Genomic DNA, 24,855 nt, shown 5'->3' on the forward strand with positions numbered 1-24,855 from the left:
GGTTAAGATTGGCAAAAGTCTCCTATCTACTGAGGTCCCTGGCTTCACAGGACAAAAACGGTTCTACATGGGGGGATGGGAAGTAGGAGGTAGGAGTGAAGGGAAGGCTGGTGGGGGAGCATTTTCATGGGAGGAAATCTTCAAATTTTAAGGGGGTGGTTTGGTGGGATGGGGGGGGGGGATATCCACCCCAAATCATGGACTCCTTCCCTCGTCCCACAACTTCACTGCTGCATTTTGCCAATTTTTTAAGGAAAACATCTTTGGGGGCCAGTACCGAAATCAGGGTAGGGTTGGGTACCCAACATGGCAGCAGGCATATGCAGTTCATTACTCCTGGATGAGGGATACAGGCTGGTTATCCCCCGTAATGGAAGAAAAGTGGCATCTGATTGGGAGCTAACAAGCCAAACACCCCGCTCCGATTCTGTTGCTCTGTTTGGGTCTTATTTCGAAGGACAGGGGCAGGGAACTACAAACTGGAAAAAACATCACTGTATTCCTTCTCTATAGTTCTGTGGGTCAGGCTAAAGGATCTTTTTGGTTTACCACCAAATAAAGTGACGCTTCAGTCCCACTCCACTCTACTAACCAGACTCCAGACAGGAACAAATACGCCGATGTCTCCACCTCACTGGGTATTTAGTCACACATCACCTTCCATTTGGTGACTGGTCATCTGTTCCCATCTGCCGCTGCCCGTTGTTAACCAAATGCAGCTTCGCTCTGTCTGCTCTTCGCTCTGATCTAATTGACCCTCTGGGGTCTGGTGTGCAGGATCCCAAGGAACTGCGCTCCTTATTACCTCTCCTTTAGACTGTGAGCGTCATGTGGGACACAGACTCTCCACTTCCCCTTGTCTGCGAACTATCTAGTCCCTTCCAATTTTTCCCATTTCAGTTCCCTCCCCTTCCGATGTCTTGCTCCATTCAAAGATAACTTCACAAGTGCTTAGGCTTCCACTATTTCCCTTGAGATGTTCCTCGGAAGGCCTTGCTGGGTTTTTCGACATCGGCTTCCGGTCAGTTACTCTATCCCACCACTCCTAGGAAGAGAGATGACCTCCCCCACGGCTGGGCAGCTAGATTACTGGGAAAATCCCGGTGGAGCTGTGCTGAGCACAGCCAAGAGGGAAGAGCTGATTGTGGGGCTAACAGGAAGTGAGCCTCGGACCAAGTAGGGAATTGCTTGGGAAACACTGAGTGGTTGCTGGGGTCAGTAGAGCTTTCTTGCTGCTCAAATCCCCTCTCCCTGCTCCCTCCCTCCCCCCGTCAGCCCCCACCCAACCCCCCTCAGCTCCCACCCAACCCCCCTCACCTCTCAAACTTCAACCAGGGCCAACCAACCGGTTTTCCAGTAATGTTTTCTGAGCTGGTTCAGTCCTGAACACCCCTCCCCGACGTCCCTGAGATCTTATAGGCTTCAAAAGTCATTTACATTTCCGGTTGTCAGCTTAGCAAGCCATGTTTTCTAGGGGTCTTTAGCCTGGGGTGGTCCTGGATGTCTTTTCTTAACAATTCAACTCTTCTAGGTTATTCTTGCCACTCCTGCGTTTCCCAAATCAGGCTTTCCATAAAGTCTCAGGACTGGCTTTGATAAAAGAGAATTCGGGCCCTGGGCTCCCTTCGACCTTCCAACCTAAGACTGTACCTACTTTTCTGTCCAACGACACCCTGAGGTCTCTCTCAACTTTCCTCGGTTCTCTCCTTCTACTGTTGATCTGTGTGTCTGGGATTCCTTTTCGACTCTCTCCCACTTCTGATCTTTTGTTTTTTTCAAAGGCAACGTTGGTCTCAAGACAAAATACCGCGGAATTCATGTCCCCAAACCAGCCGTCAGCATTCAGAAAGCTTAGGAATTCAAAACAAATTCCTTTTCCCAACCTTGGTCTGTAACTCGGAGAGACAAGTTCCAGCCTTTAAAATTAGAACCGTGTACATCTGATGCCTGCCCTGAGAGAGCTCACGGTGAGCATTTGAAGGCTTTGGCACACCAAGGTTTCCAAGGGCCTGTCAACTCAGGCCCCTGGCTGACACTGCAGTCCGGCTGTCGTTCAAATCTGTTAAATTAACTTTCTAGATTAGTAAGAGGCTCAATTACAAACAGCTGGCTGTCACATGACTGCTGAGAAAAGCACAGCCTTCTGGGCAAAGCCCGGCCTATTAGTCTGGCAGGGTCAGGAGGCCCCAGTAGCATAACAGGCTGCTGCTGCCTCCCCTCCGTGTCACTGCAGGACGTACCTCCTCGTAATTCTTCGCTTCCACTCCATGCTTCATGTCTAGGATCACGAGCTGGTCAGGTGTCCGCCCTGTTCCTGGAAACGCAATGAAAGGATTCATTGTGTGGAATATTTAACATTCCAGGAAATCACCCACCCACCCGCTCTTTACCCCAACCCCCTCAATAGGGGGAAACAGACACGAGCCCTCTCCGCTATCCAGCTGCAGATAATTCCTGGCTCGGCCTAAAATCACAAGCGTTCCAGACAAAACCTGGATCTGTGTGGGACTCCGGAAGGCAATGGGAACAGGCTGCTGGCAAACAGTCCTGCGCGAAGGACACAAGCTACTGCAGCTGGGGCTGCAGAGGACCTGGGTGGGAGGGGAGGAGAACCAACACACACACATATTCACGTGCAAGCTCCTATGCCTTCGAAATCAAACAAATCAAGGCATCACCAAGCTACAGTACTTGATCTGGGGGGGAGACAGACCCCTCTCACAATAGGTCAGAACTCTGTTTAGTCTCAGGATCGAGCCTTCAGAAATGAATAGGCACAACCCCAAATCCAGTCAGACAGGCAGGCTTGGGTGACTCCCTAGTGCCCCAAAAGGAGCCTGGTGGAAAGGTCGGACTAGATCAAGACTACTCACTTTAAACTTCTCAGGGAATTGTCCCGGCCGCCTCCCACAGCAAAGTAACCCTTAACTGATGTTAAAGGCGACAGGCTCAAAACCATCAGAGCACAACAGATCTGATCTTGGGAAACAGGACCCTCCAACAACAGTCAATCCTAATCCAGGCACTTTGGTCAACTTGCCATCTCGAGGCAACAAACTTCATTCTTCAAAGAAGAATGGCTGTGAGTTCATCGTGGCCAGGGAACATTAAGCGTACATTAAATCCGACTGATTGATTCAAAGGGAAGTAGTTCGGGCCTACCCCCCATTCTGAAATCTGTAAGGCAAACACTCAGAGCCACAGAGCTCCTCCCAGACAGTTCAAAAGTTAGACCAAATCTCCCGGCGACGGAATCCTTGGCAAAGAGGGTACGGCCTGCCACCGGACCCGGCCAGAAGGCAAATGCCTCGGAACCTGAGCCGCAGCCAGCCTCGGGCCAGCTTCAAATGGCCCTTGGCCCCTGGGGTCCCTGACAGCCAAAGTGGGCAAAATCTAGAGCGAGCACAGGCCAAACCAGAAGTGGTCCTGGTGGGTGCTGTAGCCCAGGGTGGCCGGGGCAACTGGCTTAGCAGACCATGGGGCAACTTCACACTCATCCCAGTTTGTCCCCTGGAAGAGAGTCCTGGCCCAGTCCTGATTGGGAATAGGCTTGCTTCCACCTTGGTGGGTCTAAAGAAGATCCCGGTGTGGTCCAGGCCCCCAATAGAGAGGACACGCATCTGCAGGCTGTGCAGAGTTCTAGAAGAGGGGGGCATCTTCCCAGCTATGGGGCCCACAAAGCATTTTGCACAACAGACAAGAAAGTCAACCTCTTCTGACCCGAAAAGGAGGGATGGAATTCTACTCTTTATTAATACAGTAAAGGAGAGATTCAAAACCTAAAAATTCACAAAGCTTGGCTCCACCAACTTCCTTATTCACCCAACGGGAAGATGGGGCACTTGTTATTTCCCCAAAATGGAAAAGAAATCTCAAGGCCCAACAACCCCAAAGTGAGAGGAAGACTGAGGGGCCTGAAGTCTAATGGAATCCATCACTAGTATTTATTGAGCACTTACTGTGTGCAGAACACTCGGGAGAGTACAACAGAACTGGTGGAGGAAGAAGGTAGGAAGAAAGAAGATGAAAGACTTTTATTCCTCTCCAACAAAGTAAGTATCTAGTAAAGACATATTCTCTGAGGGGGAAAGAGATCCTTAGGAATGTATTGAACTGCCCAGTGGAAAAATGACACTCTGTTTGCACCCAGCTAAGAGCAAGATGCTATTACCACATCTGTCTATAGGAGGTGAAATGCAATGCTGTTTCTCATTTTCCCCTTCTTGGTTCGAGGGATTGTGAAATTGCAGTTGCTTACCCACCCACCTGGTCTAACTGCTCAGGATATCCTCTCCTAACAGTTTCTTCCCACGATCTCCCACTTTCTCACAGCTCGGCATTATTACACAAACCACAGCCCCCTGGCCTAGTCTGGCTCCAGACAACTCAACCCTCAGCAGGCCCTCAGACCTTCACTTTTAAGAGACTCCTTGAGGCACGGTAAATAGGTGGGGTCCAAGTGGTGACAGTGTGGTGTACGGTAGAAATGGGGACCAGCCAGCAGAGGTCCAGTGTTGGATCATCCTACGAGAGAAACTATGATGCGGGACATACACTTGATATTCCCCCCACGCTCAACCCCACAGGACTTACGTTCATATCTATAAATCACGTACTTTTATTGATTTATTTATATTAATGTCTGTCTCCCCCTCTGGAGTGTAAGCTCTTCTGGCCGGGGAATGTGCCTGCCGACTCTGTTGTAGAGCTCTGTCCCAAGTGCTTAGTACCATGCTCTGCACATAGTAAGTGCTCAATAAATGCCATCGATGATGATGATGATGGCTGAACATTCATTATGGGGCAGAATACAATTTACTCCTCCCTTCACCCCAGTCCCCATTCTAATCGACCAATCCATCAATGGTATTTACTGAGCACTTGTTGTGTGCAGAGCACTGTACTAAGCATCTGGGACAGTGGAATGAAACAGAATTGGCAGAAACATTCCCTGGCCAGAAGGAGTTCCCACTTTAGAGGGGCAGAGAGACATAAATATAACTTACGGTTGTGTTCAAAACTGCTGAGGGTGGGTGAGTATCAAGTGCTTAAACGGTAGAGATCCAAGGGTGTAGGTGACAGAGGAGGGAGAGGGAAGAGGGGACATGAGGGCTCAGTCGGTGAAGGCCTCTAAGAAGTGATGTGACTTTAATAAGGCTTTAAAGGTAGGGAGAGTGGTGATCCCGCTCATATTTGGAGCGGGAGGGAGTTCCAGGCCAGAGGAAGGACACAGCTAGTTAGATGTGACTGAGGTACAGTAACTAGGTTGGTGTGGGAGGAATGAAGTATGAGGTCGTAGTAGGATATCAGCTAAGTAAGATAGGAGGGGGTGAGCCGACAGTGCTTGAAGCTAAAGGTAAGGAGTTCCTGTGGGATATGGACATAGATGGGCAACCATTGGAGGTTCTTGGTGTAGGGAGATGTGAACTGAACTTTTTTTAGAAAAATGCTCTGAGTAGCAGAGTGCAGTAAAGACTGTAATGGGGTGAGACAGGAATGCAGGGAGGTCGAGGAGGAAGCTGATGCAGTAGTCAAGGCAAGACAGGATCGGTGCTTGAATCGGCACAGTAGCAGTTTGGGTGGAGAAGAGAGAGTGGATTTTAGTGACGTTGTAAAGGCTGCACTGACAGGATTTGGTGACAGACTGAATATGTGGGTTGAATGAGAGCGATGAGTCAAGGATAATGCCAAGGTTACGGGCTTTTGAGGAAGGGAAGATATGGTGGGGTCTAGAATGATGGGAAAGACACAGGGAGAACAGGATTTGGGTGGGAAGATGACGAGTTCTGTTTGGGACACGTTAAGCTTGTGAGTTGTCGGCAGAACATCCAAGGAGAGATGTCGTGAAGACAAGAGACTGCAGGAGAGGTAGATTTGGAAATCAATGCACGTATCTTTAAAATACATATTAAAAATTATTTATTTACATTAATGTCTATCTCCCCCTTTAGACTGTAAGCTCATTATGGGCAGGGAATGTGTTCACCAATTCTGTTGTACTGTACTCTCCCAAGAGGTTAGTACAGTGCTTTGCACACAATGCTCTGCTCAATACAAGACAATGATTGACTCATTAACTGAATCATCTGTGTAGAGGTGGTAGTTGGCATGGGAGCAAATGAATTCTCCAAGGGAGTGGGTGTAGAGGAAGAATAGAAGGGGACCCAGAACTGAGCCTCGAGGGACTCCCACAGTTGGAAGGCACAAGAGGAGCCTGCCAAAGACTGAGAGTGAGTGGCCAGAGAGACAAAAGGAGAACCAGGAGGACGGTGTCAGTGAACCTAAGGCTGGATAGTATTTCCAGGATGAGGGGGTGGTCGACAGTGTTGAAAGCAGCAGAGAAGTAGAGGAAGATTAGGATGGAGCAGAGGCCATTGGATTTAGCAAGAAAGTCATTGGTAACCTCAGAGAGGGCAATTTCCATGGAGTGAAGCGGGCAGAAGCCAGAATGGAGGGGGTCAAGGAGAGAAATGGAGGAGAGGAAATGGAGGCAGCGGGGGTAGATCACTCGCTCAAGGAGTCTTAAGAGGAATGGTAGGAGGGAGATGGGGCGATAACTGGAGGGCGCCACTTGGTCCAGGGAAGGTTTTTTTTAGGATAGAGGAAACACGAGCATCCTTGCAAGCGGTGGGGAAGAAGCCACTGGAAAGGGAACAGCTGAAGATGGCAGTCAACAGAAAAGAAGGTTGGGGACAAGTGTTTTCAATTGGTGTGCAAGAATACGATCGGAAAATCTTCTCTTGAGATACTCCCAGGAAATAGAGGAGTAGGACAAAGGGCAGGAGGGAGGAACTGGAGAGGAGCAGGGGAAATTTCAGAAAGAGCACACCTGATTGTTTCAAGTTTCTTAATAAAGTATAAGGCCAGGTCACATTAGGGACAAGAGATATGGAGAGAGGAGAGATGGAGGGACACAGGGTCTGAGTAATATAAGAGAGTCGGTAGCTACCGTCCCAGCCCACAGAGAGCTTACAGTACACCGTCAACTCTGCAGCTAAACTGTAGATGTTCCGCTGAATTGGTTCTTGGTGACTTGGTGACAATAACCAACATTCAATACTCCGCTGACATAGGATAAACACCTCCTCCAAGATGCCTTCCCCAACTAAAGCCTCATCTCCCCTCCCTCCTGCAGTCACCTGCGCATTGAACTCTGCATCCCCCAAAGAACTTAGGCACTCAGCCCACAGCTCTCATGTACATATCTTTCTACTTGCATGCATGTCTGCCTCCCCCACTCAACTGCAAGCGCCTTGAGGGCAGGGAATGGGTTTACTTACTCTCCACCACACAGTCATAAAAACCAAAGACTATTTGTTTCAACATCTCATGATGGTTTGGGGGCAATTTTGGCATTCAATCCATTATCTAATCGGGTGGTTTACAATATTTCAAGAACCACAAAATGCTTTCAAAATTTCATCTCATTTCATGAAATCAGTCTAAAACCACTGTCCTAGAATAGGATTCTAAAAATAAAATTGTGCTGAAAAACTATTCCTACTATGCCTATTGGTTAGCGCTGAAAATACCACACAAGATACTTAAAAAAGGTGGTTCAGAAAGATACTCATGCCCGTAGTGGGCAGGGATTTTCTCTCTTTTAGGCTGAACTGTACTTTCCAAGCACTTAGTACAGCGCTCTACACACAGTAAGCACTCAATAAATAACGACTGAATGAAAACTTATTTTTCTGAAATTTTGGGTCAAATTCCAGGAGACATTCTGATGGATCCTAGGCTCCATGGAACAGAGTTTAAAGTCATTGTCATCATCATCATCAATGGCATTTACTGAGCACTTACTGTGTGCAGAAGACAGTACTAAGCGCTTGGGAGAGTACGATGCAATGGAATCGGCAGAGGTGTTCCCAGACCGCAGCGACCTTAGTGTCCGAGATCAAATTCCATACTCTGCATTCTGCGTGCTCTAATTTACCCGGTAGCGTCAAATGGCAAGGGCTTTTTCACTTCCTGCCCTAAAATGTTGCAATATAGCTTATCTGGTTTACAGCCTTAAGGGTCATTGAGTCTCAGGGAAGAGGTTCCAGTTATATGAAATAACTGCTGAAGTTCACTTTTTCACAGGGTTCGCAGCAACTACCAGGTGGGCTTCCTGGAGCACCCGAGTCCTGGAGGGTGAGAGAGAAGCCACAGCTCTGAAGAACAGGCCCTGGGATACTCGACTACCGAAGAAGCCAAGTCCCGAAGCCCATGAACTGAGAGAGAGGTCAGGACCCTAAATTCTAACCCAGAGGGGAAAATGCATCCTACAGCCTGCTCCCTAAGGTCTGCTGATAAAAGAAAATTATGCTTACATACTGATGTTGCATGCGTACTTAACTTGACCCCTGTGGAAGTGCGTCACGACGGCCCAGAAATGCTCGCCTCTGTCTAGGAGGAAGCTAACCGATTGGCCAACTTTCACTGAATGCGCATGAAGCTGGAGGGGACGTAAAGCTTTCACTTCTCCTTCCCGCCATCGCCAAGACAGAGGACGCGCAGACCCGGGCCCACTTCCACGACACTGGGAAAACCAGTGAGAGAAAGAAGAAGGAAACAAAAAGCTCAAAGAGAATTGCTTCTGTCTACGTACCCTTGCTCTCAAAGCATGCCTCAAACATGTCATAGTCCTCGGTGGTGAAGGCAAATTTCCCCTTGGTTGCATCCTCCTTGGAGTACAGGATGTGACCAGCGGAGTCTGTAATCTGAAAAAGAAAACCAGGTAAGTGTGTTCAGCTGGTATAGCCCTGGTAGGGAGGATCGAGACATCAGAGAAGGGTAAGGACAGCCGAGCCCAGGGGAGCGAGTCCATTTCTGCCACATCTGAATAACTTGCTCTGTTCCATCCACCTGAAAAGGGCCTGAATGGACTCGGAGAGCAATATACGGTGCTCCTTCTCCCTTCAAACAGCCCGACCACAGAGGCCGAGTGAACCCCCAACTGAACCCCTTACCCTGGCCCGGCCCCCAAGGCATACCGCACAGCAAACCAGCTGCCCACTCCCAGGTCACTGGAAGTCCCATAATCCCCTGCTCCAGCCTGGGAACGACTCGCAAACCAGCTGCGTGAGGCCACCTCAACTTCTAAGACATTTGGGAATGCTCCGGGTGGGGCAGTGACGACAGCTGGATTGAGCTGGGAGGAGCCTAAAACTCTGTTCCTCTATCCACAACCCACTACTTACTGCTCCCGTCCTATTCATCGTGACCTTAGTCTTCACATACGTTTTCATTTTTTCTTATTTCTGTCAACATCTTCTCCCCATTACTCTTACCCTGGGAATCCCTTGGGGGCCAGGGATTGGCTCAATGTGTCATCTGTATAATTCTTTCCCAGAGTTTAGAACGATGCTTTGTACATATTAGGGGTTTAATACTATTACTGTTATTGAGCGCTTACTGTATGAAGCTTTTGGGAAATACAATACAATTAGTAGACAGGATTCTGGCCCTCAAGGAGTGAATAATCTAGTGGGGGAGAGAGACACTGGAAAAAAATTATATGCAAGAGGAAAGAAAGGGGACATGTTACATGAGTTACTGTTTACATAACAGGGTATGTAAGATATGCACAGATTTGCTATGGGGGGGGGGGGGTGAGGGGCCCTTGATGGTTGGGCTCTCTCCCTCGCTCATAATGACAGAGGAGAGGGAGAGGCAGGGAGGTAGGTAGGGAGGGAAGGAGGAGGAAGAGAGGGGGAGAAAGAGAACAATGTAAAAAAAAAAAAACAAGAGACCAAGAAGAATCAAAGGCATTTATTGAGTGCCTACAATAGTCAGAGTACTGTACTAAGCGCTTGGGAGAGAACAATATAACATTCCCTGCCCACAGTGAGCTTACGGTCCAGTGGGGCAGACATTAATATAAAGAATTGCCGAGGCTACTGACAGCGTGAAAGATAGAATGGCAAGGCAGAGATCTGATTACAAAGTAAACACAAGACAAGTAGATACTAGAAACCCGGAGAAGAACAGCAGAGGACAAGAGCAGGGAAAAAGAAAGAAGAATTGGTGGTGGGGGTAGGGGTGCCAATAACTCAGCCTTGTCTTGGGCTAAAGCTAGACTAGCCTGCCCTGCCCTGCTCCTCAGACACATGAGGGCTGGTAGGGAGGAGCTAAACCATCAGCCTCAGTTAGACCCCAGTGCTGGCAGGCCTCAGCTTCTCTCACCCTGGCCGAGGCGGGGCTCTGAGAACGAGCTGGGGACCCACTTTGCCAGGCAGCCTGTCAGGTGCCCCAGGGACCCCTATTCCTCCCCATTCCCACTTCAGGCTCCTGCTCCCATCCCATCCTAGTCTGATCCCCTGTTTAGCCTGGCAGCCTGACAGAGACTCTGGGGAAGAGGAGGAGGCCCTCTCACCATTACTCCTACAGCTAGTGAGCGTATTTACTGAGCGAGGGCCCCCTGGGTGCGATGTACTCTGTTAAACGCTTGGAAAAGCCCAAGTCCCTCGTTCACCAAGAGCTCGCACTCCTGGGTCCTCTGAAGCCGGCTGGGAGGTCCCACTCCCCTTGGGCCATCCTGGCTCCCTGGCTCGAGTGTCAAAGGGAAACAGGAGTGTCAGGGGCTCCCTTTTCCTCCGGTATAAGGGGGAGTATAAGCAGGAACCCTCTAGGCCGGGATAAGGGCTTTTTTCTCTCTCCCACCAGACCCTGGGGCTAGCCAAGGGGAGAAAGGGATGGAAAGCTGGGCTTCTGTCTCTGGAACAAGACCCCATATTCCCCACTCTCAAAATTAAGACTCGGTCAGTCAATCGTATTTACTGAGCACTTACTGTGTGCAGAACACTGTACAAAGCACTTGGGAGAGTATGGTATACCAATATAACAGACACATTCCCTACCCACAACGAGCTAACAGTTTAGAGGAGACAGACAATAATATAAATAAATTCCAGATATGTACACAAGTGCTGTAGGGCTGGTCAGGTTTGAGGGGGGATGAATAAAGGAAGTCAGGGCAAGGCACAAGGGAGTGGGAGAAGAGGAAAGGAGGACTTAGGAAAGGCCTCTTGGTTTTGGACGGGGGGAAGGGTAAATATCTATTGGACATGAGAAGGGAGGATGTTCCAAGCCAGAAGCAGGACGTGGGCGAGAGGTCGGCGGCGAGATGGATGAGATCAAGGTACAGTGAGCAGGCCGGCATTAGAGGAGCCAAGTGTGAGGGCTGAGTTGTACTAGGAGAGTAGTGAGGTGAGGTAGGAGGGGGCAAGGTGATGGAGTGCTTTAAAGGCAATGGTGAGGACTTTGTTTTTGACGGGGAGGTGGATGGGCAACCAATGGAAGTTCCTGAGTGAGAAAACACAGCCTGAACGTTTTTGTACAAAAATGATCCTGGCAGTAGAGTGAAGCATGGATTGGAGTGGGGAGAGACAAGTGGGGAGAGATACCTAACATCAACCCCCTCATGAAAGCTCCACCAAAAAACCTCATTCAAAATTTCTAATCTGGGCTACACTCTGGTGCTTCCACCCATTTTAGATACATTTGGTACTACTGATACACTTCCCGTCTGTCGGCATCGCACCTTATGTGGAAACAAGATTCTCTCTGGACCCGCTGTTTGCTTCCAATACGTGTGCTGCTGCTGGACCGAGGTCTCAGGCAAAACAGATAGTTTTTGAGGCCAACGATGACATGATCACTTGCCTTTCCTAAGTACTGCTGCTATGCTGAAAACGAGGGAACGGATTAAACAGGCTAGGCAGCTCCTGGAGTCCGGGATCCAGCCTTCAGGGTGTATAGAGGAAAGAACCATCCAAAGTCCTAGTTTTTAAAAAATACACCTCAGCTCCACCTTGAACCCCGAGCACTTCGAGAATTGGATACTTCCTTCACCTGCCACTATAGCCGCCAGAAATGAATGAAACACCGTCTCCAACCTGCGACTGGCGTTCCACTGGCTGATCAGAGGACACCCCGGCAGAGATCTCTTGACCTCTGGCAACAGGTCTTTCTCTCTCTCCCATGGCCTTTGGGGGCTGTTTAGCAGCTAAACTATGGCTCTTCAAAAAATTCCCACCTGGCAGGCCCATTCCACAAAACCAGCAGGAAGCTAAAATTAGAAAGAGTAGGAAATTGGGTCGAGCTAAATGACTAACCAGAGTTGGCAAAAGACATCAGGCTAAAATGATTGCTTTTAATTTTCTTTAATTAAAATGCTGACTACACATCAACTTAGAAGGTCATCTGGTTTCCCAGGCGCTTCCATTGAGAAATGTGCTATTTTCTTTCTTTCACACTACCAGAAGGAAACATTCTGATATTATTCTGAACCCCTTAGCTTTCCATTTCCTTCAACAAAAGTGGCTATTTTACATTTCCCCCTCAGCAGATATTAAATCACAAGTAAGAAATATATCAGCTCTCCCCCTATATTACAACTAATTTAGAACAATAGAACTTGCCTTGGCTAGGTTACCTTTCCCAAATGATAACCAGGTAAAGAAAGTTACAGAGCCTTCTTTCCCGCTAACTTCCTGGGGAAAACAAGCGGAAGGGAAAGGAGTAACACCTCGAAAGAGTGGGAGGAGGGGAATCTGTTACTGTAATTAAATATCCAGGCATTCCCACAATTAACCGATTCCAGGAATATGGAATATAAAGGACAATGAAACTGAAAAATGAGCAAGGCGAGACAGCGATTGCATTAGATTACTGCAGGAAACATGGTGTGCTGGGGAAAGTAATGATAATAACAATAATTACGGTATTCGTTAAGTACTATATGCCAGAAAGTGTACTAAGAGCTGCAGTGGATACAAGCAAATCGTGTTGGACGAGTTCCTGTCCCGCATAGGGCTCACAGTCTTAAACCCCATTTTACAGAGGAGGTAACTGAGGCACGGAGAAGTGAAGTGACTTGCCCAAGGCCACACAGCAGAGTGGCAGAGCCAGAATTAGAACCCACGACCTTCTAACTCACAGGCCCGTGCTCTATCCACTACACCAAAAAATATCCAAGAGTGCATTATACTTTCCCTTTTCTGACCATGATATACAAGGAACTAGTGAATGTGGTCTTTGGGAGAGAGAAGGAAAGGGATGTTATAAACTACAAAAGCATCTAAGAGTAGGACTTGGGGTCACAAGGTTGAACTATTAGCCACCCTCCCCAAACCCAGGCTGGCCTTTTTGATGGTGTTTTTAACTTCTTAATAAATTCACAGTGCCTTACCTTCATAGCAGAATAATAAGAACTGTGATAATTAACTCCTTCTAAGTGGTAGGAGTTGGGACAGATAAAGGATAATCAGATTGTGCGCTTTTCCGGTTCCCCTAGAAGCTCAGTCTAAGGGGAAGGGAGAATAGGAATTTCACCTCCATTTTACACGAGGAAACTGACTTGCCAAACAGGGTCACCCAGCAGGGAAGGAACAGAGCCAGGATTTTAACCAACAGTCTCCCAACTCAGTGACAGCTTTCAACTTAACACTGTCAAGGAAATTTCAGGCGGAATATAGGGAACTGTGGTAATCATCCGCAAGGCCAACGTATGGTGCTACTTCTGCAAACTTTGGGCAAGCCAAACAACACATTCAACAGCATGAGAGTAGCTCCACGATGACCATCTCTGAGTTTTGGAAGACATTCAAAGTTTGCTGCTTTGAAAACATTTCTCACACAACTGCGAAGGCATTTTTACTGCAGCTTCTAGGTCTACAATGCGTTCAACGCAACTGCGTAAATCAAATGGAATGGATTAGTCTTATTACACATCCCTGTTTCACTCAACTGATAACAGGGAAAGTAAGAGAGGGCACCATCAACACGACATCCACAAGAGGCTTAAAGTAAAATTTAGCAATATCAAGATTCTCAAGAGACTGAAGGTCAATAGGCCAGCAAAGAGTGTGGTACATGCAGGCTGGAGTTGAGTTGGCAAGGCCTAGACAACCCTCATGACATTGGGGACAAAGGAAAGAACAGATAGGGAATGTTTAAAAGAAGAAACAGCAGACATGCAGTGTGACCTAAAGGAAAGAGCCCTGGCCTGGGAGTCAGAGGACCTGGGTGTATCCTGGCTCCGCAACTCATCTGCTGGGTAACTATGGGCAAGTCAATTAACTTCTCTGTGCCTTATTTAGACTTAGACTCTAAGCTCAATGTGGGACATGAGCTGTGTCCAACCTGAATATCCTGGATCTGTCCCAGCACTTAATACAGGGCCTGGCACATAGTAAGCACTTAATTAGCACCAATAACAATGGAAAAAAAGAAAGAAAAAAGCGATTTTGATGGATGTAGCTTTACAAACAGCATACAGTGCTGTTTTCATAATGATGCTGAAGATGACACAAGGACAGCAGGAATCTAAGATGACTTCACAATTTCAAGTTTGGACAGGAAAAATGGGGCTCTTTCTGACAGAAATGAATTTGAGCAAAAGGGGAGAGTTTGGAGGGTGTAATTTCATATTAATGGCAGTCTCCCCCTTTAGGCTCATTATCAGTAGGGAACGTCTGCTAATTTGGTTGTACTGTACTCTCCCAAGTGCTTAGTACAGTGCTCTGCACGTACTAAACACTCAATACCATTAACTGATTGATTATGGAGAGGTGAAGTGTGGCTTAATGGAAAGAGCAAAGGACTGGGGAGTCAGGAGACCTGGGTTCGAGTCCCAACTCTGATGCTGGCCAAGTCACAACCTCTTTGGGTCTCAGTTTCCTCACATGTGAAATGGGGAGAAGACAGACTGTGAGCCTCAACTGGGACAGGAACTGTGTCCAACCTCATAATCTTGTATCTACCCCAATGCTTAACATATAGTCACTGGTTAATAAATGTCATAATTATTACTACTACGAAGCTTTATTCTGCCTCTTTGCCAGGAGGGCAGAACAGTTCACATCCACACCTCATGTGGGACCTCACCTCTTTCTTAATCATAATATTTGACTCCAGAGAAAATAATACAAAGGAAAAGAACAAAGGGGAAAAAAATTCCCTCCATTTCTGACAGGCCACCATTGTCTCCACCTTCAAAATTTCATTAAAATCACATCTCCTCCAAGAGGTCTTCCCCAACTAAGCCTTCTCTCTCCTTTCTGTGTTGCCCATGCACATAGATCTGTTCCCTTCAAGCACTTGATACTCACCCACCCTCAGGCCCACTGCATTCATGTACACATCTGTAATTGATTCATGTACACATCTGTAATTGATTTTAATGTCCGTCTCCCCCCTAGACTATTAGGTCCTGGTGGACAGGGATGTTCTTTACCAATTCTGTTGTATTATGCTCTCTCAAGCGCTTAGTTCAGCACTCTGCTCACACTAAGCACCCAATAAATACTATTGATTATGACTGATTGACTAAAAGAAACCATGTGACAGTTTCCCTCCTTGATACCCTGCAACCCTTCTTTCCCCCGACTATATTCTTAACTGATCCTCTACTTACTTATATCGACCATTTGTTCCTGATTTCATCCAAAACCGTCTTATGTCAACTGTCATTTTCTCCCTGCACAGCTTCTTGCTTCTATGTTTCCTTTTGTTTATTTCAAACCTGCCACCTTCCACCTTCAATGGCTGTCCCTTCATCCCAGAATCATGGGATTTGGTGAACAATTTCCATGCTCCAAGTTCTACAAAAATCAAAAGTTCAACCTTGCCCCTTCTAAGCCTGCATCTTTCCAGAGTGAAGAGTACCAACTCTCAAGTCTTTCCTTAAAGGAAGATTCTCCACTGTCACCCTCATCTTGGCTGCCCTTGTCCATACAGCCTCCATTCTATTCTGCCCTTACAGCAGTCCACATGTGAAGGACAAGTCCAGACCATAGAGGCCACCAGCTGACTGTAATTAAGAGATCACACTGAGACTGAAGTTAAGAGAAAGACAAACTGGGGAGGGACCACCAGAACAGTCCACATCTCCACCTGAAACAGAATTCAAACGCAGTCGCTTTACTGGCTGGACAAAGAAGAACGGCCCAATCAAAGTTCGTATATTTATCACCCATCAAGGAGGCCGGGTGGCACCAAAACTAGAAATGGCCTTTCTCCCTGGCAATGGCAGGATACTGGGCAGAGGTGGCCGGTGCTCCGGTCCTTCACTCAGCATTTGCTACGCTGCCTAAGGACAGACAACACGTCACTTCGGCTCATTGTGGAGTGAGCATCAAAGACCGGTTGCTGCCCAGACCACGCAACTGAGGAGGCGAAACAGATCAAATTTTTTTCCTGTGGCTCCAGCATTATTTTCGGTAAAAACCTTCAATGTGACCCTTTCAGGAACAAACAAAGCCTTGTTCTCCCAACAGATATTTCCTTGATTTCCCACATGGCTATACTAAACAATGAGGTGGGAGCACAGGATAAGGCAAATGACATCAGTCCCGAGCCTTGTTAAAGAGCCCCAGATTCTGGCTCCGGGCCAGCTGGCACATTCACAGAGGGCTCTACTCTCAGCTCTGCCATGCATGCATCTCTTTCCTCTTTCTCCATTCTTGTATATAGGGACCAATCCCAGTGATGAATCTTAGTCAGCCCTTAATATAAAGATCGCACGCACGCTGGAGTCTCGGACTTTCTAGACTCTCTCGACCTTTCTGGACTTGATAGAAGCAAGCTCAAAGGTAGAATGGGATGAACTCAGACTCTAAGGAGGCCTTTCCCTTCTAGCATTCCCCCAAAGAGTTAATAGGTTGAACATAAACAATTTACCATTCTTAGGGGGATAGTTTAAAAATTGGGCTCCTAAGAGTCTTTTTTAAAAAAGAAAAATAACTCAGGGACTCCAGAAATGCTCACATTTTCAAGAGGTACTCATGATTTAGAGATTTAGAGCTCTGTAATCTGTAATAGAGAAGCAAAGTGGCTCAGTGGAAAGGGCCCAGGCTTGGGAGCTGGAGGACACGGGTTCTAATCCCGGCTCCCCCACTAGTCTGTTGTGTGACCCTGGGCAAGCCACTTAACTTCTCTGTGCCTCAGTTACCTCATCTGGAAAATGGGGATTAAGGCTGTGAACCCCATATGGGACAACCTGATTATTCTGTGTCTACCCCAGCATTCAGAACAGTGTTAAGCACATAGGAAGTGCTTAATGCCATGATAATAATAATAATAATAATAATCGAGATGCCAGCTTTTCTTGCCCCTTCATTTCCTCATATGGGCTAATTCTATTTTTTAATGGTCTTTCCAAACTCAAAAAAAAGTCTGAGGAAATTTAAGGGAGAGATCAAGATCAATAACTAAGATAAAAATGTCTTTTTCCTTCCTTTTCTCATGCATCCTATCTTCAGAGCAGAGTGGCTCTGAGTCTTGGAATAGTTTTCCACACATCTTTGACAATTCTTAACTAAGATATCAGGTTTTGACAACCCAAAAGGCCCTTACTATGTAGTAAACATTGGGGTTGATATAAGGTTACGAGCTCAGACATAGTCCCTATCCCACAGGGTCAAAGGATCTGGGGGTTGGGGTAGAGAAGCCCCTCATCTAGCTGCCAGTTTGCTGCTGCTGCCTGTTACTGCAGCCCACACCAGGCCAGCTGTTGTGGAGTCAGGCACCTGTCAGCTTCACTGACACTGTTTTCTCCAGGCTCTCCTATCTCTCTGACCACTTATTTTCACTCTCTTTCGTGGGCTTCTCCTGTTTTCCGCCCCCTAACTGTGGGTGTCCCTCAAGGTTCATCTATATCCACTCCCTTGAAAAACTCATTTGCTCCTATGGCTTCCACTACCACCTCTATGAAGATGATACCCAAATCTTCATCTCAAGGCCTAATCTCTCTCCCTCTCTGCAGTCTGGCTTGTCCTCCTGCCTTCAAGACATCTCCACTTGGACGTCCTACCATGTCCAAAACAGAGCTCCTAATCTTCCCACCTAACCCTGTCCTCCTTGTGACTTTCCCATCACTGCAGATGGCACCACCATCCTTCCTGTCTCACAGGCTGGTAACCTCGGCATTATCCTTGACTCCTGTCTCTCACTGAACCCACATACTCAATCCACCACTACATCCCGTCGGTCCCACCTTCACAACATCGCTAACGCCCCACCCCCTTCCTCTCCATCCAAATTGCTACCTCATTAACCTAAGCATTTATCCTAACCCAACTTGACTACTGTATCGGCTTTCCTGCTGACTTCCATGCCTCCTGTCTCTCCACTCTCCAGCCCATTCTCCACTCTGCTGCCCGGCTCATTTTTCTACAAAAACATCCAGGACATGTCACCGTGCTCCTCAGAAAACTCCAGTGGTTGCCCATCCACCTCTGCATTAAACAGAAACTCCTCACCATGGCTTTAAAGCACTTAATCACTTTGCCCCCTTTTACCTCTTCTCGTTACTCTCCTACCCAGCCCGCACACTTCGATCCTCTGTCAGCTTACTCACTCATATACCTCAATCTCATCTATCTTGCTGCTAACCTTTTGCCCACATCCTGAACGCTTCCCACTTCATAGCCAACAATTACTCTCCCCCTCCTTCAAAGCCTTATTGAAGGCACATCCCCTCCAAGAGGCCTTCCCTGATTAAGTCCTCCTTTCCTCATCTCCCACTCCCTTCTGCGTCGCCCTGACTTGCTCCCTGTGTTCATCCCCCCTCCCAGCACCACAGCACTTATGCACGTATCTGAAATTTATGTATATTAATGTCTGTCTCCTCCTCTAGACTGTGAGCTCATTGTGGGCAGGGACTATGTCTGTTATACTGTGCTCTCCCAAGTGATTAGTACTGTGCTCTGCACAGTAAGCACTCAATAAATACAACTGAGTGACTGATCTGAACCCCCAGTTCACTGCTGGACCACCCACCAGGCCACCTAGAGACGGTAGGGTGAGGGGAATCTGTCAGCATCTGGGCCAGGCCAGGAAGCTGTGACCTGCCTGCCTCCCCAGTTAACACTGTAAGCTCCTTGTGCTTCTGCTGTACTTTCCCAAATGCTTAGCGCAGTGTACTGCACCGTTACTCGGTGGGCAATAAAGACCATTACAGCAGTCAGTTTGGGGGGAGAGCCATTCTCTTGGCTCCATTTCTCAACCCAAAAGGTGGGGTAAAGATTATTTATGGTTGTCCAGCCTGTCCGTAGCACAGTGGGGCTTTTCACTTCCATAGGGCCGATTCCTTCCTCCCCCTTAGGGACCCGGGACTCCCACCCACTACGGAGTCTGATTAAATCACAAAATGCCACCTCCTCACCATCTCATTTCAGGATTTGGAGTCACATTGGAAGAATTTCCCTCTCCTCTCACTCATTCCCAAAAGATCCCAAGGCCCTTGGAATTATCCATTGCCTCCCCCTGCAAACTGATAACTAGTGTAGAAGATCTTTAATTACAAGGGAAGGTAGAGGGTATTTAGTACATTTCAGAGAAGGCATCCGTAGTGACTGCTGCTTTACCCTTCATAGGATTGTGAAAACCAGAGTAAATAGCAGAGCAGGCGAGTGACCTAGTAGAAAGAGCCTGGTACTTGGGAGTCAGGGGACCCTCGTTCTAATCTCTGCTCCATTCCTGGCCAGGTACGAGACTGTGGGCGAGTTTCCATATCCAAAAAATGGGGACAAAATACCATCATTTTTGATCGGGAGTCAAGTGGGTCATGAACTGGGATCTGCTTAATCTTCTATCTTCCCCAGTGCCTAGCACAACTGCCATGTTGTACTTTCCTAAGCGCTTACTAAAGAGCTCTGCATACAGAAAATGCTCACTAAATGTGACTGAACGGTTTGAAACATAGTAAGTCCTTAATAAATACTATAATGATTATAATAATGATAATGATGGCATTTGTTAAGCGCTTACTATGTGCCAAGCACTGGTTTAAGCACTGGGGTAGATGCAAGGTAATCAGGTTGTCCCACATGGGGCTCACAATCTTAATTCCCATTTTACAGATGAGGTAACTGAGTCATAGAGAAGCTAAGTGTCTTGCCCAGGGTCACACAGCTGCTAAGTGGAGGAGCCGGGATTCAAACCCACGACCTTTGACTCCCAAGCCCATGCTCTTTCCACTAAGCCATGCTCCTTCTCAAGAAAAACAAGTAGATAATGGAAATGTACTTCAAAGCTGAGAGGTCCAAATATATGGAATCGTAGTTAGTTCAGGTAACTAAAAAAATTGGGAAGCCAAACAAAATTGTGTTTGAGCACTTCAGACAGGTACAAGCCCACCTAATTTGGATATCCACACTTTCTTCTTGTTTTTCCAAACTCCGCTCAGTGCCTTAGACTGGCATTGTTTACCTAATGTAGTAACCTAATATGGGTGAATAAAACAAATATTAGTAAAATGAAAAAAAAAATCTGCTCAAGTGTATAATTCTCGATAAACCCATGCAAAAACTCCCACCTTGTTGGCGCAAAGTTACTTCTCAGAATATCTAATTATGACACTCATCAAGCTCTTTCTATATGGTAAACGCTGGGACTGATACAAGGTGATGGGATCAGACAGCATGGCTTAGTGGAAAGAGCATGCGTCGGGGGTCAAAGGACCTGGGTTTTAAACCTGGCTCTGCCTGGAACCTGTTTCGTGACCTGGAGCAAGCCACTTAACGTCTCTCTGCTTCAGTTCCTTCATCTGCAAAATGGGGATTAAATACCTGTACTCCTTCCTACTTAAACTGAGCGCCCCACATGGAACCTGATTTGCCTAGTATCTGCCTCAGTATTTGGCACATAGTAAACTCTTAGCAAATATTACAATGATTATCAGACTCAGTCCCCATCCCACACGTGACATTTTACAGGTGAAGAAACTGAGGTCCAGCAAGGTTAAGTGACACGACCATGGTCTCCCTGAAGGGCAAGGGCAGAGATGGTACGCTGGCTTCTGACTCCCTTCTCTGCTGACCCCAGTAATGGGAAAATGGGGAGCAGGGGGGAGGGAGGGAAAGGAGGACGAGGACATGAAGGAGAATTGGGGCATTTGTTAAGCACTGAATGCCAAGCACTGCATTAAGGGCTGGAGTTTACAAGATAACCAGTTGGACACCGTCTTTGACTCTCATCTTCGGCTCACAGTCTGAAAGAAAGGGAGGGCAGATACCAAATCCCCATTTTTTAGATGAGGGAACTGAGGCCCAGAGAATTGAAGTAACTTGCCCAAGGTCACACAGCAGGCAAGCAGAGGAGCCAGGATTAGAACCCAAGTCTGGGGACTCCCGTGCCCAAGCTCTTTCCAATAGGCCACGCTGCTTCTCGTGATTTATACTGCCTAAGAATAACAAGGCCATTCTGATCCAAATGGCAGCAAAATGACTTGTTACAGTATCACTAATCAGGATAGCAATTAATCAATCACTGGTATTTCTTGTGAGCTTATTGTGTGCCGAGCACTCTCCTAGACACTTGAGAGAAAACTGGTAGACGCGTTTCCTGACCCCCCGCAGCTTACAGTCTAGAGGAGGAGACCGACATTAAAATAAGTTAGATAGGGGAAATGGAAGGGCAAAAGGACAAGCACCTAAGTGCTGACTACAGGTAAGGTAGTCCTTCATAAAATGTTTCTAGAAATTCACATAGACTGGGCCTTCCAAACCTGACATAGCACAGGTTGTGGAAGGATTAGAGATTTGGGGTATTTCGAAATTATTTTATTAGTTTTATTTTGAACTTAAATGGACATATGACTTACAGGCATTCAGGCAAAAGAAAATGAAGGACAATATTTATTATTTTGGTGGCAATAGCTGGAGGATTTCATGTCCCCAATTAAGACTGCGACATCCATTCAATACTGGGAAGGGATTGAATTTACTGCATTTCTTTTGTAATCCCCCAAAGTGAGTGTTGAATAATCAGCACTGACTCGCCAACTGAATCCTGTGTCAATCCCCCTAAAAAAACCATACAATTCACATCATGGATTCAATCTTCTCAGGTTAATCTTTTCTGACAAATCTCTGTGCCCCAAACGTCTGCCAAGAAACCTCATTTTCATGGCCGTCCAGAGCACCCCGAACCACAATTAGTAAACAACTCTGAGCAAGCCCCCAAACCTTTAATGCTCTTAATGATATGTAATTATGGCATTTGTTAATCACTTACTCTGTGCCAGGCACTGTACTAAGCGCTGGGGTGGATACAAGCAAAATGGGTTGGATACAGTCCCTGTCCCACATGAGGCTCACAGTCTCGATCCCTATTTTACAGATGAGGGAACTGAGGTACAGACAAGTGAAGTGCCTTGCCTAAGGTCGCACAGCAGACAGGAAAGAGTGTGAGTTTGGGTGACACAGGACTTGGGTTTGATCCTGGCTCCACCACCTATTTTTTGTTTTTCAAACAGTACTTAAGAGCTTACTATGTGCCACGCACTGTGGCAGATAAAGAGTTGATCAGGCTGGACACAGTCCCTCTCCCACATGGAGCTCACGGTCTTAATCCCCATTTAACAGATGAGGTAACTGAGGTACGGAGATTAGACTCCCGGGCCTGGGCTCTATCCACTGCGCCATGCTGCTTCTCAGCTGCTCTTGTACTCAGTGATCCTTGAAATAGCAACCCAGAAAGGCCCTCGTCCAGGTGGACTAGAAGAATTGCCAGTTCGCGGTAAAGATAAACCCACAACCTCCGAGCGAGGTTTACGGACGAGAAGACCGTAATGAACTGGTGGGAGACTGTGAGCCTGTGATTGGGCAGGGATTGCCTCTACCTGCCACCCAATAATTGTACATTCCGAGCGCTTGGGATGGTGCTCTGCACCCAGTAAGCGCTCAATAAATACCATTGAATGGATGGATGAATGAATGAACGAAAACCAGTTAGAGTGAGAGGCTGTGTCCTCCTCCATGTGGCTGGGTGTCCAGGAGGGTGACCGCCTTACTGTTGTCGTGCGCGTCCCTTGGTGGCCCGATCAGGGCCGGCTGATGGGGCTGGACAGATTCTTGGTTTGCCCCTCTGTTCTCGGATGGTCGCTCCTCCTCCTCCTCGACCTGCCGATCTCGCGTCGCCCTGCCTGTGTCGGCCTGTCACGACCCTGTGCGGCATTCACTCATTCAATCAATCGTACTTATGGAGCGCTTACTCTGTGCAGAGCACTGTACGAACCACTTGGAACGTCCACCTCGGCCACGGAGAGACCATCCCCGCCCAACAACGGGCTCCCAGTCTACATAACGTGGCTCAGTGGAAAGGGCCCGGGCTTGGGAGTCAGAGGTCGTGGGTTCTAACTCTGGCTTGGCCGCTTGTCAGCTGGGTGAACTTGGGCAAGTCACTTCACTTCTCTGGGCCTCAGTAACCTTATCTGGAAAATGGGGATGAAAACCGTGAGCCCCACATGGGACCACCTGATGACCTTGTATCAGGAGCAGCGTGGGTCAGTGGAAGGAGCCCGGGCTTGGGAGTCAGAGGGCGTGGGTTCTAATTCATTCATTCATTCAATAGTATTTATTGAGCAATTACTATGCGCAGAGCACAGTACTAAGCGCTTGGAATGGGCAATTGGGCAACAGAGAGAGACAATCCCTGCCTAATGACGGGCTCACTGTCTAATCGGGGGAGAGAGATGGCAGAGCAAAACAGAACGAAGCAAAAACAAGACAACATTATCAAGATAAATCGAATCAAGGGGATGTACAGCTCATTAACAAAATAAATGGGGTAATAAATAATAGATACAAATGAGCACAGTGCTGAGGGGAAAGGAGGAAGAGCAGAGGGAAAGAGGGCTCAGCTGAGGGGAGGTGAAGGGGGAAGGGGGAGCAGAGAGGGAGCAGAGGGAAAAGGGGAAGCTCAGTCTGGGAAGGCCTCTTGGAGGAGGTGAGCTCACTGTGCCTCAGTGACCTCCTCTGTAAAATGGGGATGAACTGCGCGCCTCACGTGGGACCACCCGATGACCCTGGATCTCCCCCAGCGCTTAAGACAGTGCTCGGCACATAGTAAGCGCTTAACAAAAACCAACATTATTATTGTTCTCTGTGCCTCAGTGACCTCCTCTGTAAAATGGGGATGAACTGTGCACCTCACGTGGGATAACCTGGTTACCCTGTACCCCCCCCCAGCGCTTAGGGCAGTGCTCGGCACATAGTAAGCGCTTATCAAAGACCGACATTATTATTAGTAGTCTCTGGGCCTCAGCGACCTCATCTGTCAAATGGGGATGAAGACTGGGAGCCTCACGTGGGACCACCCGATGACCCTGTATCCCTCCCCCAGCGCTCAGGACAGCGCCCTGCGCCTAGTAAGCGCTTAGCAAAGCCCAAGCTTATCATCCTTATTACCTTCAGGTGGGTCCTCAGGCCCCCGGCGCCCCCGGACGTGTCGGTGATCTCGTACTCGCCCGTCACCAGCAGGTCCTTGTGGATCTCCTCGCGGAGGCACTTGCGGGAGTTGACGGGCAGCTGGAAGGAAATGGCGAGGGCGGCGGCGGGGCCCAGGAGAAGCAGCAGCAGCAGCAGCAGCGGCGGCAGGCGGGGGCCTCGGGGGGCGGGAAGGCCGGACGACCGGGACATGGCGCCACCACCGCCGCCGCCGCCGCCTCCGACTCCTCCTCCTTCTTCGCCAGCGAGGCCTCGGCCGCGCCGGAAGCGGCGCCCGCGTGACCCCGCCGCGCGCGCGCCCGGCGCCATCTTGGAAGCGGGCGGCGGGCGGCCGCCCGGCGGCCAAGCGAAGGCGGAGGCGCGGGCGGCCGCCGCCGCCGCCGCCGCCGCCAAGAGAAGCGCCCCGGACGCCACCCGGCCGGGCGTCCCCCACGGGGGTGGATTCGTCGGCCGGCGCGGAGAGGGCGGCGGCCTCGCTGAGGCCCGGCGGCGCCCGGAAGCCTCACCTCCGCCATTTCCGGAAGTGACGCGGAGGGCGGGGCGCCGTCGCCTAGGCGACCGAGGGCCAATGGGGAAAGGCCACAGGGCCCTCCGTCGGGCCCGCCCCTTCCCTCCTAATATTGGAGGTGTCTGG

General features: G+C 48.4%; 1 protein-coding gene across 1 annotated transcript in view; it reads right to left on the reverse strand.

The window, feature by feature from the left end:
- The window catches only part of TMED10 (transmembrane p24 trafficking protein 10), a 40,091-nt gene extending 15,663 nt beyond the window's left edge, over positions 1–24,428 (reverse strand). Inside the window, exons 1-3 of the mRNA XM_029065341.1 lie at positions 24,183–24,428; positions 8,597–8,708; positions 2,241–2,314 (exon numbers count right to left, since the gene is read on the reverse strand). Coding sequence (XP_028921174.1) covers positions 2,241–2,314; positions 8,597–8,708; positions 24,183–24,413 — 417 coding nt within the window. The 5' untranslated portion in view covers positions 24,414–24,428. The remainder of the gene's footprint in view (positions 1–2,240; positions 2,315–8,596; positions 8,709–24,182) is intronic.
- Between the last annotated feature and the right edge of the window lie 427 nt (positions 24,429–24,855).

Source organism: Ornithorhynchus anatinus, chromosome 1, assembly GCF_004115215.2.
Source record: "Ornithorhynchus anatinus isolate Pmale09 chromosome 1, mOrnAna1.pri.v4, whole genome shotgun sequence".
NCBI classification, from domain to species: domain Eukaryota; kingdom Metazoa; phylum Chordata; class Mammalia; order Monotremata; family Ornithorhynchidae; genus Ornithorhynchus; species Ornithorhynchus anatinus.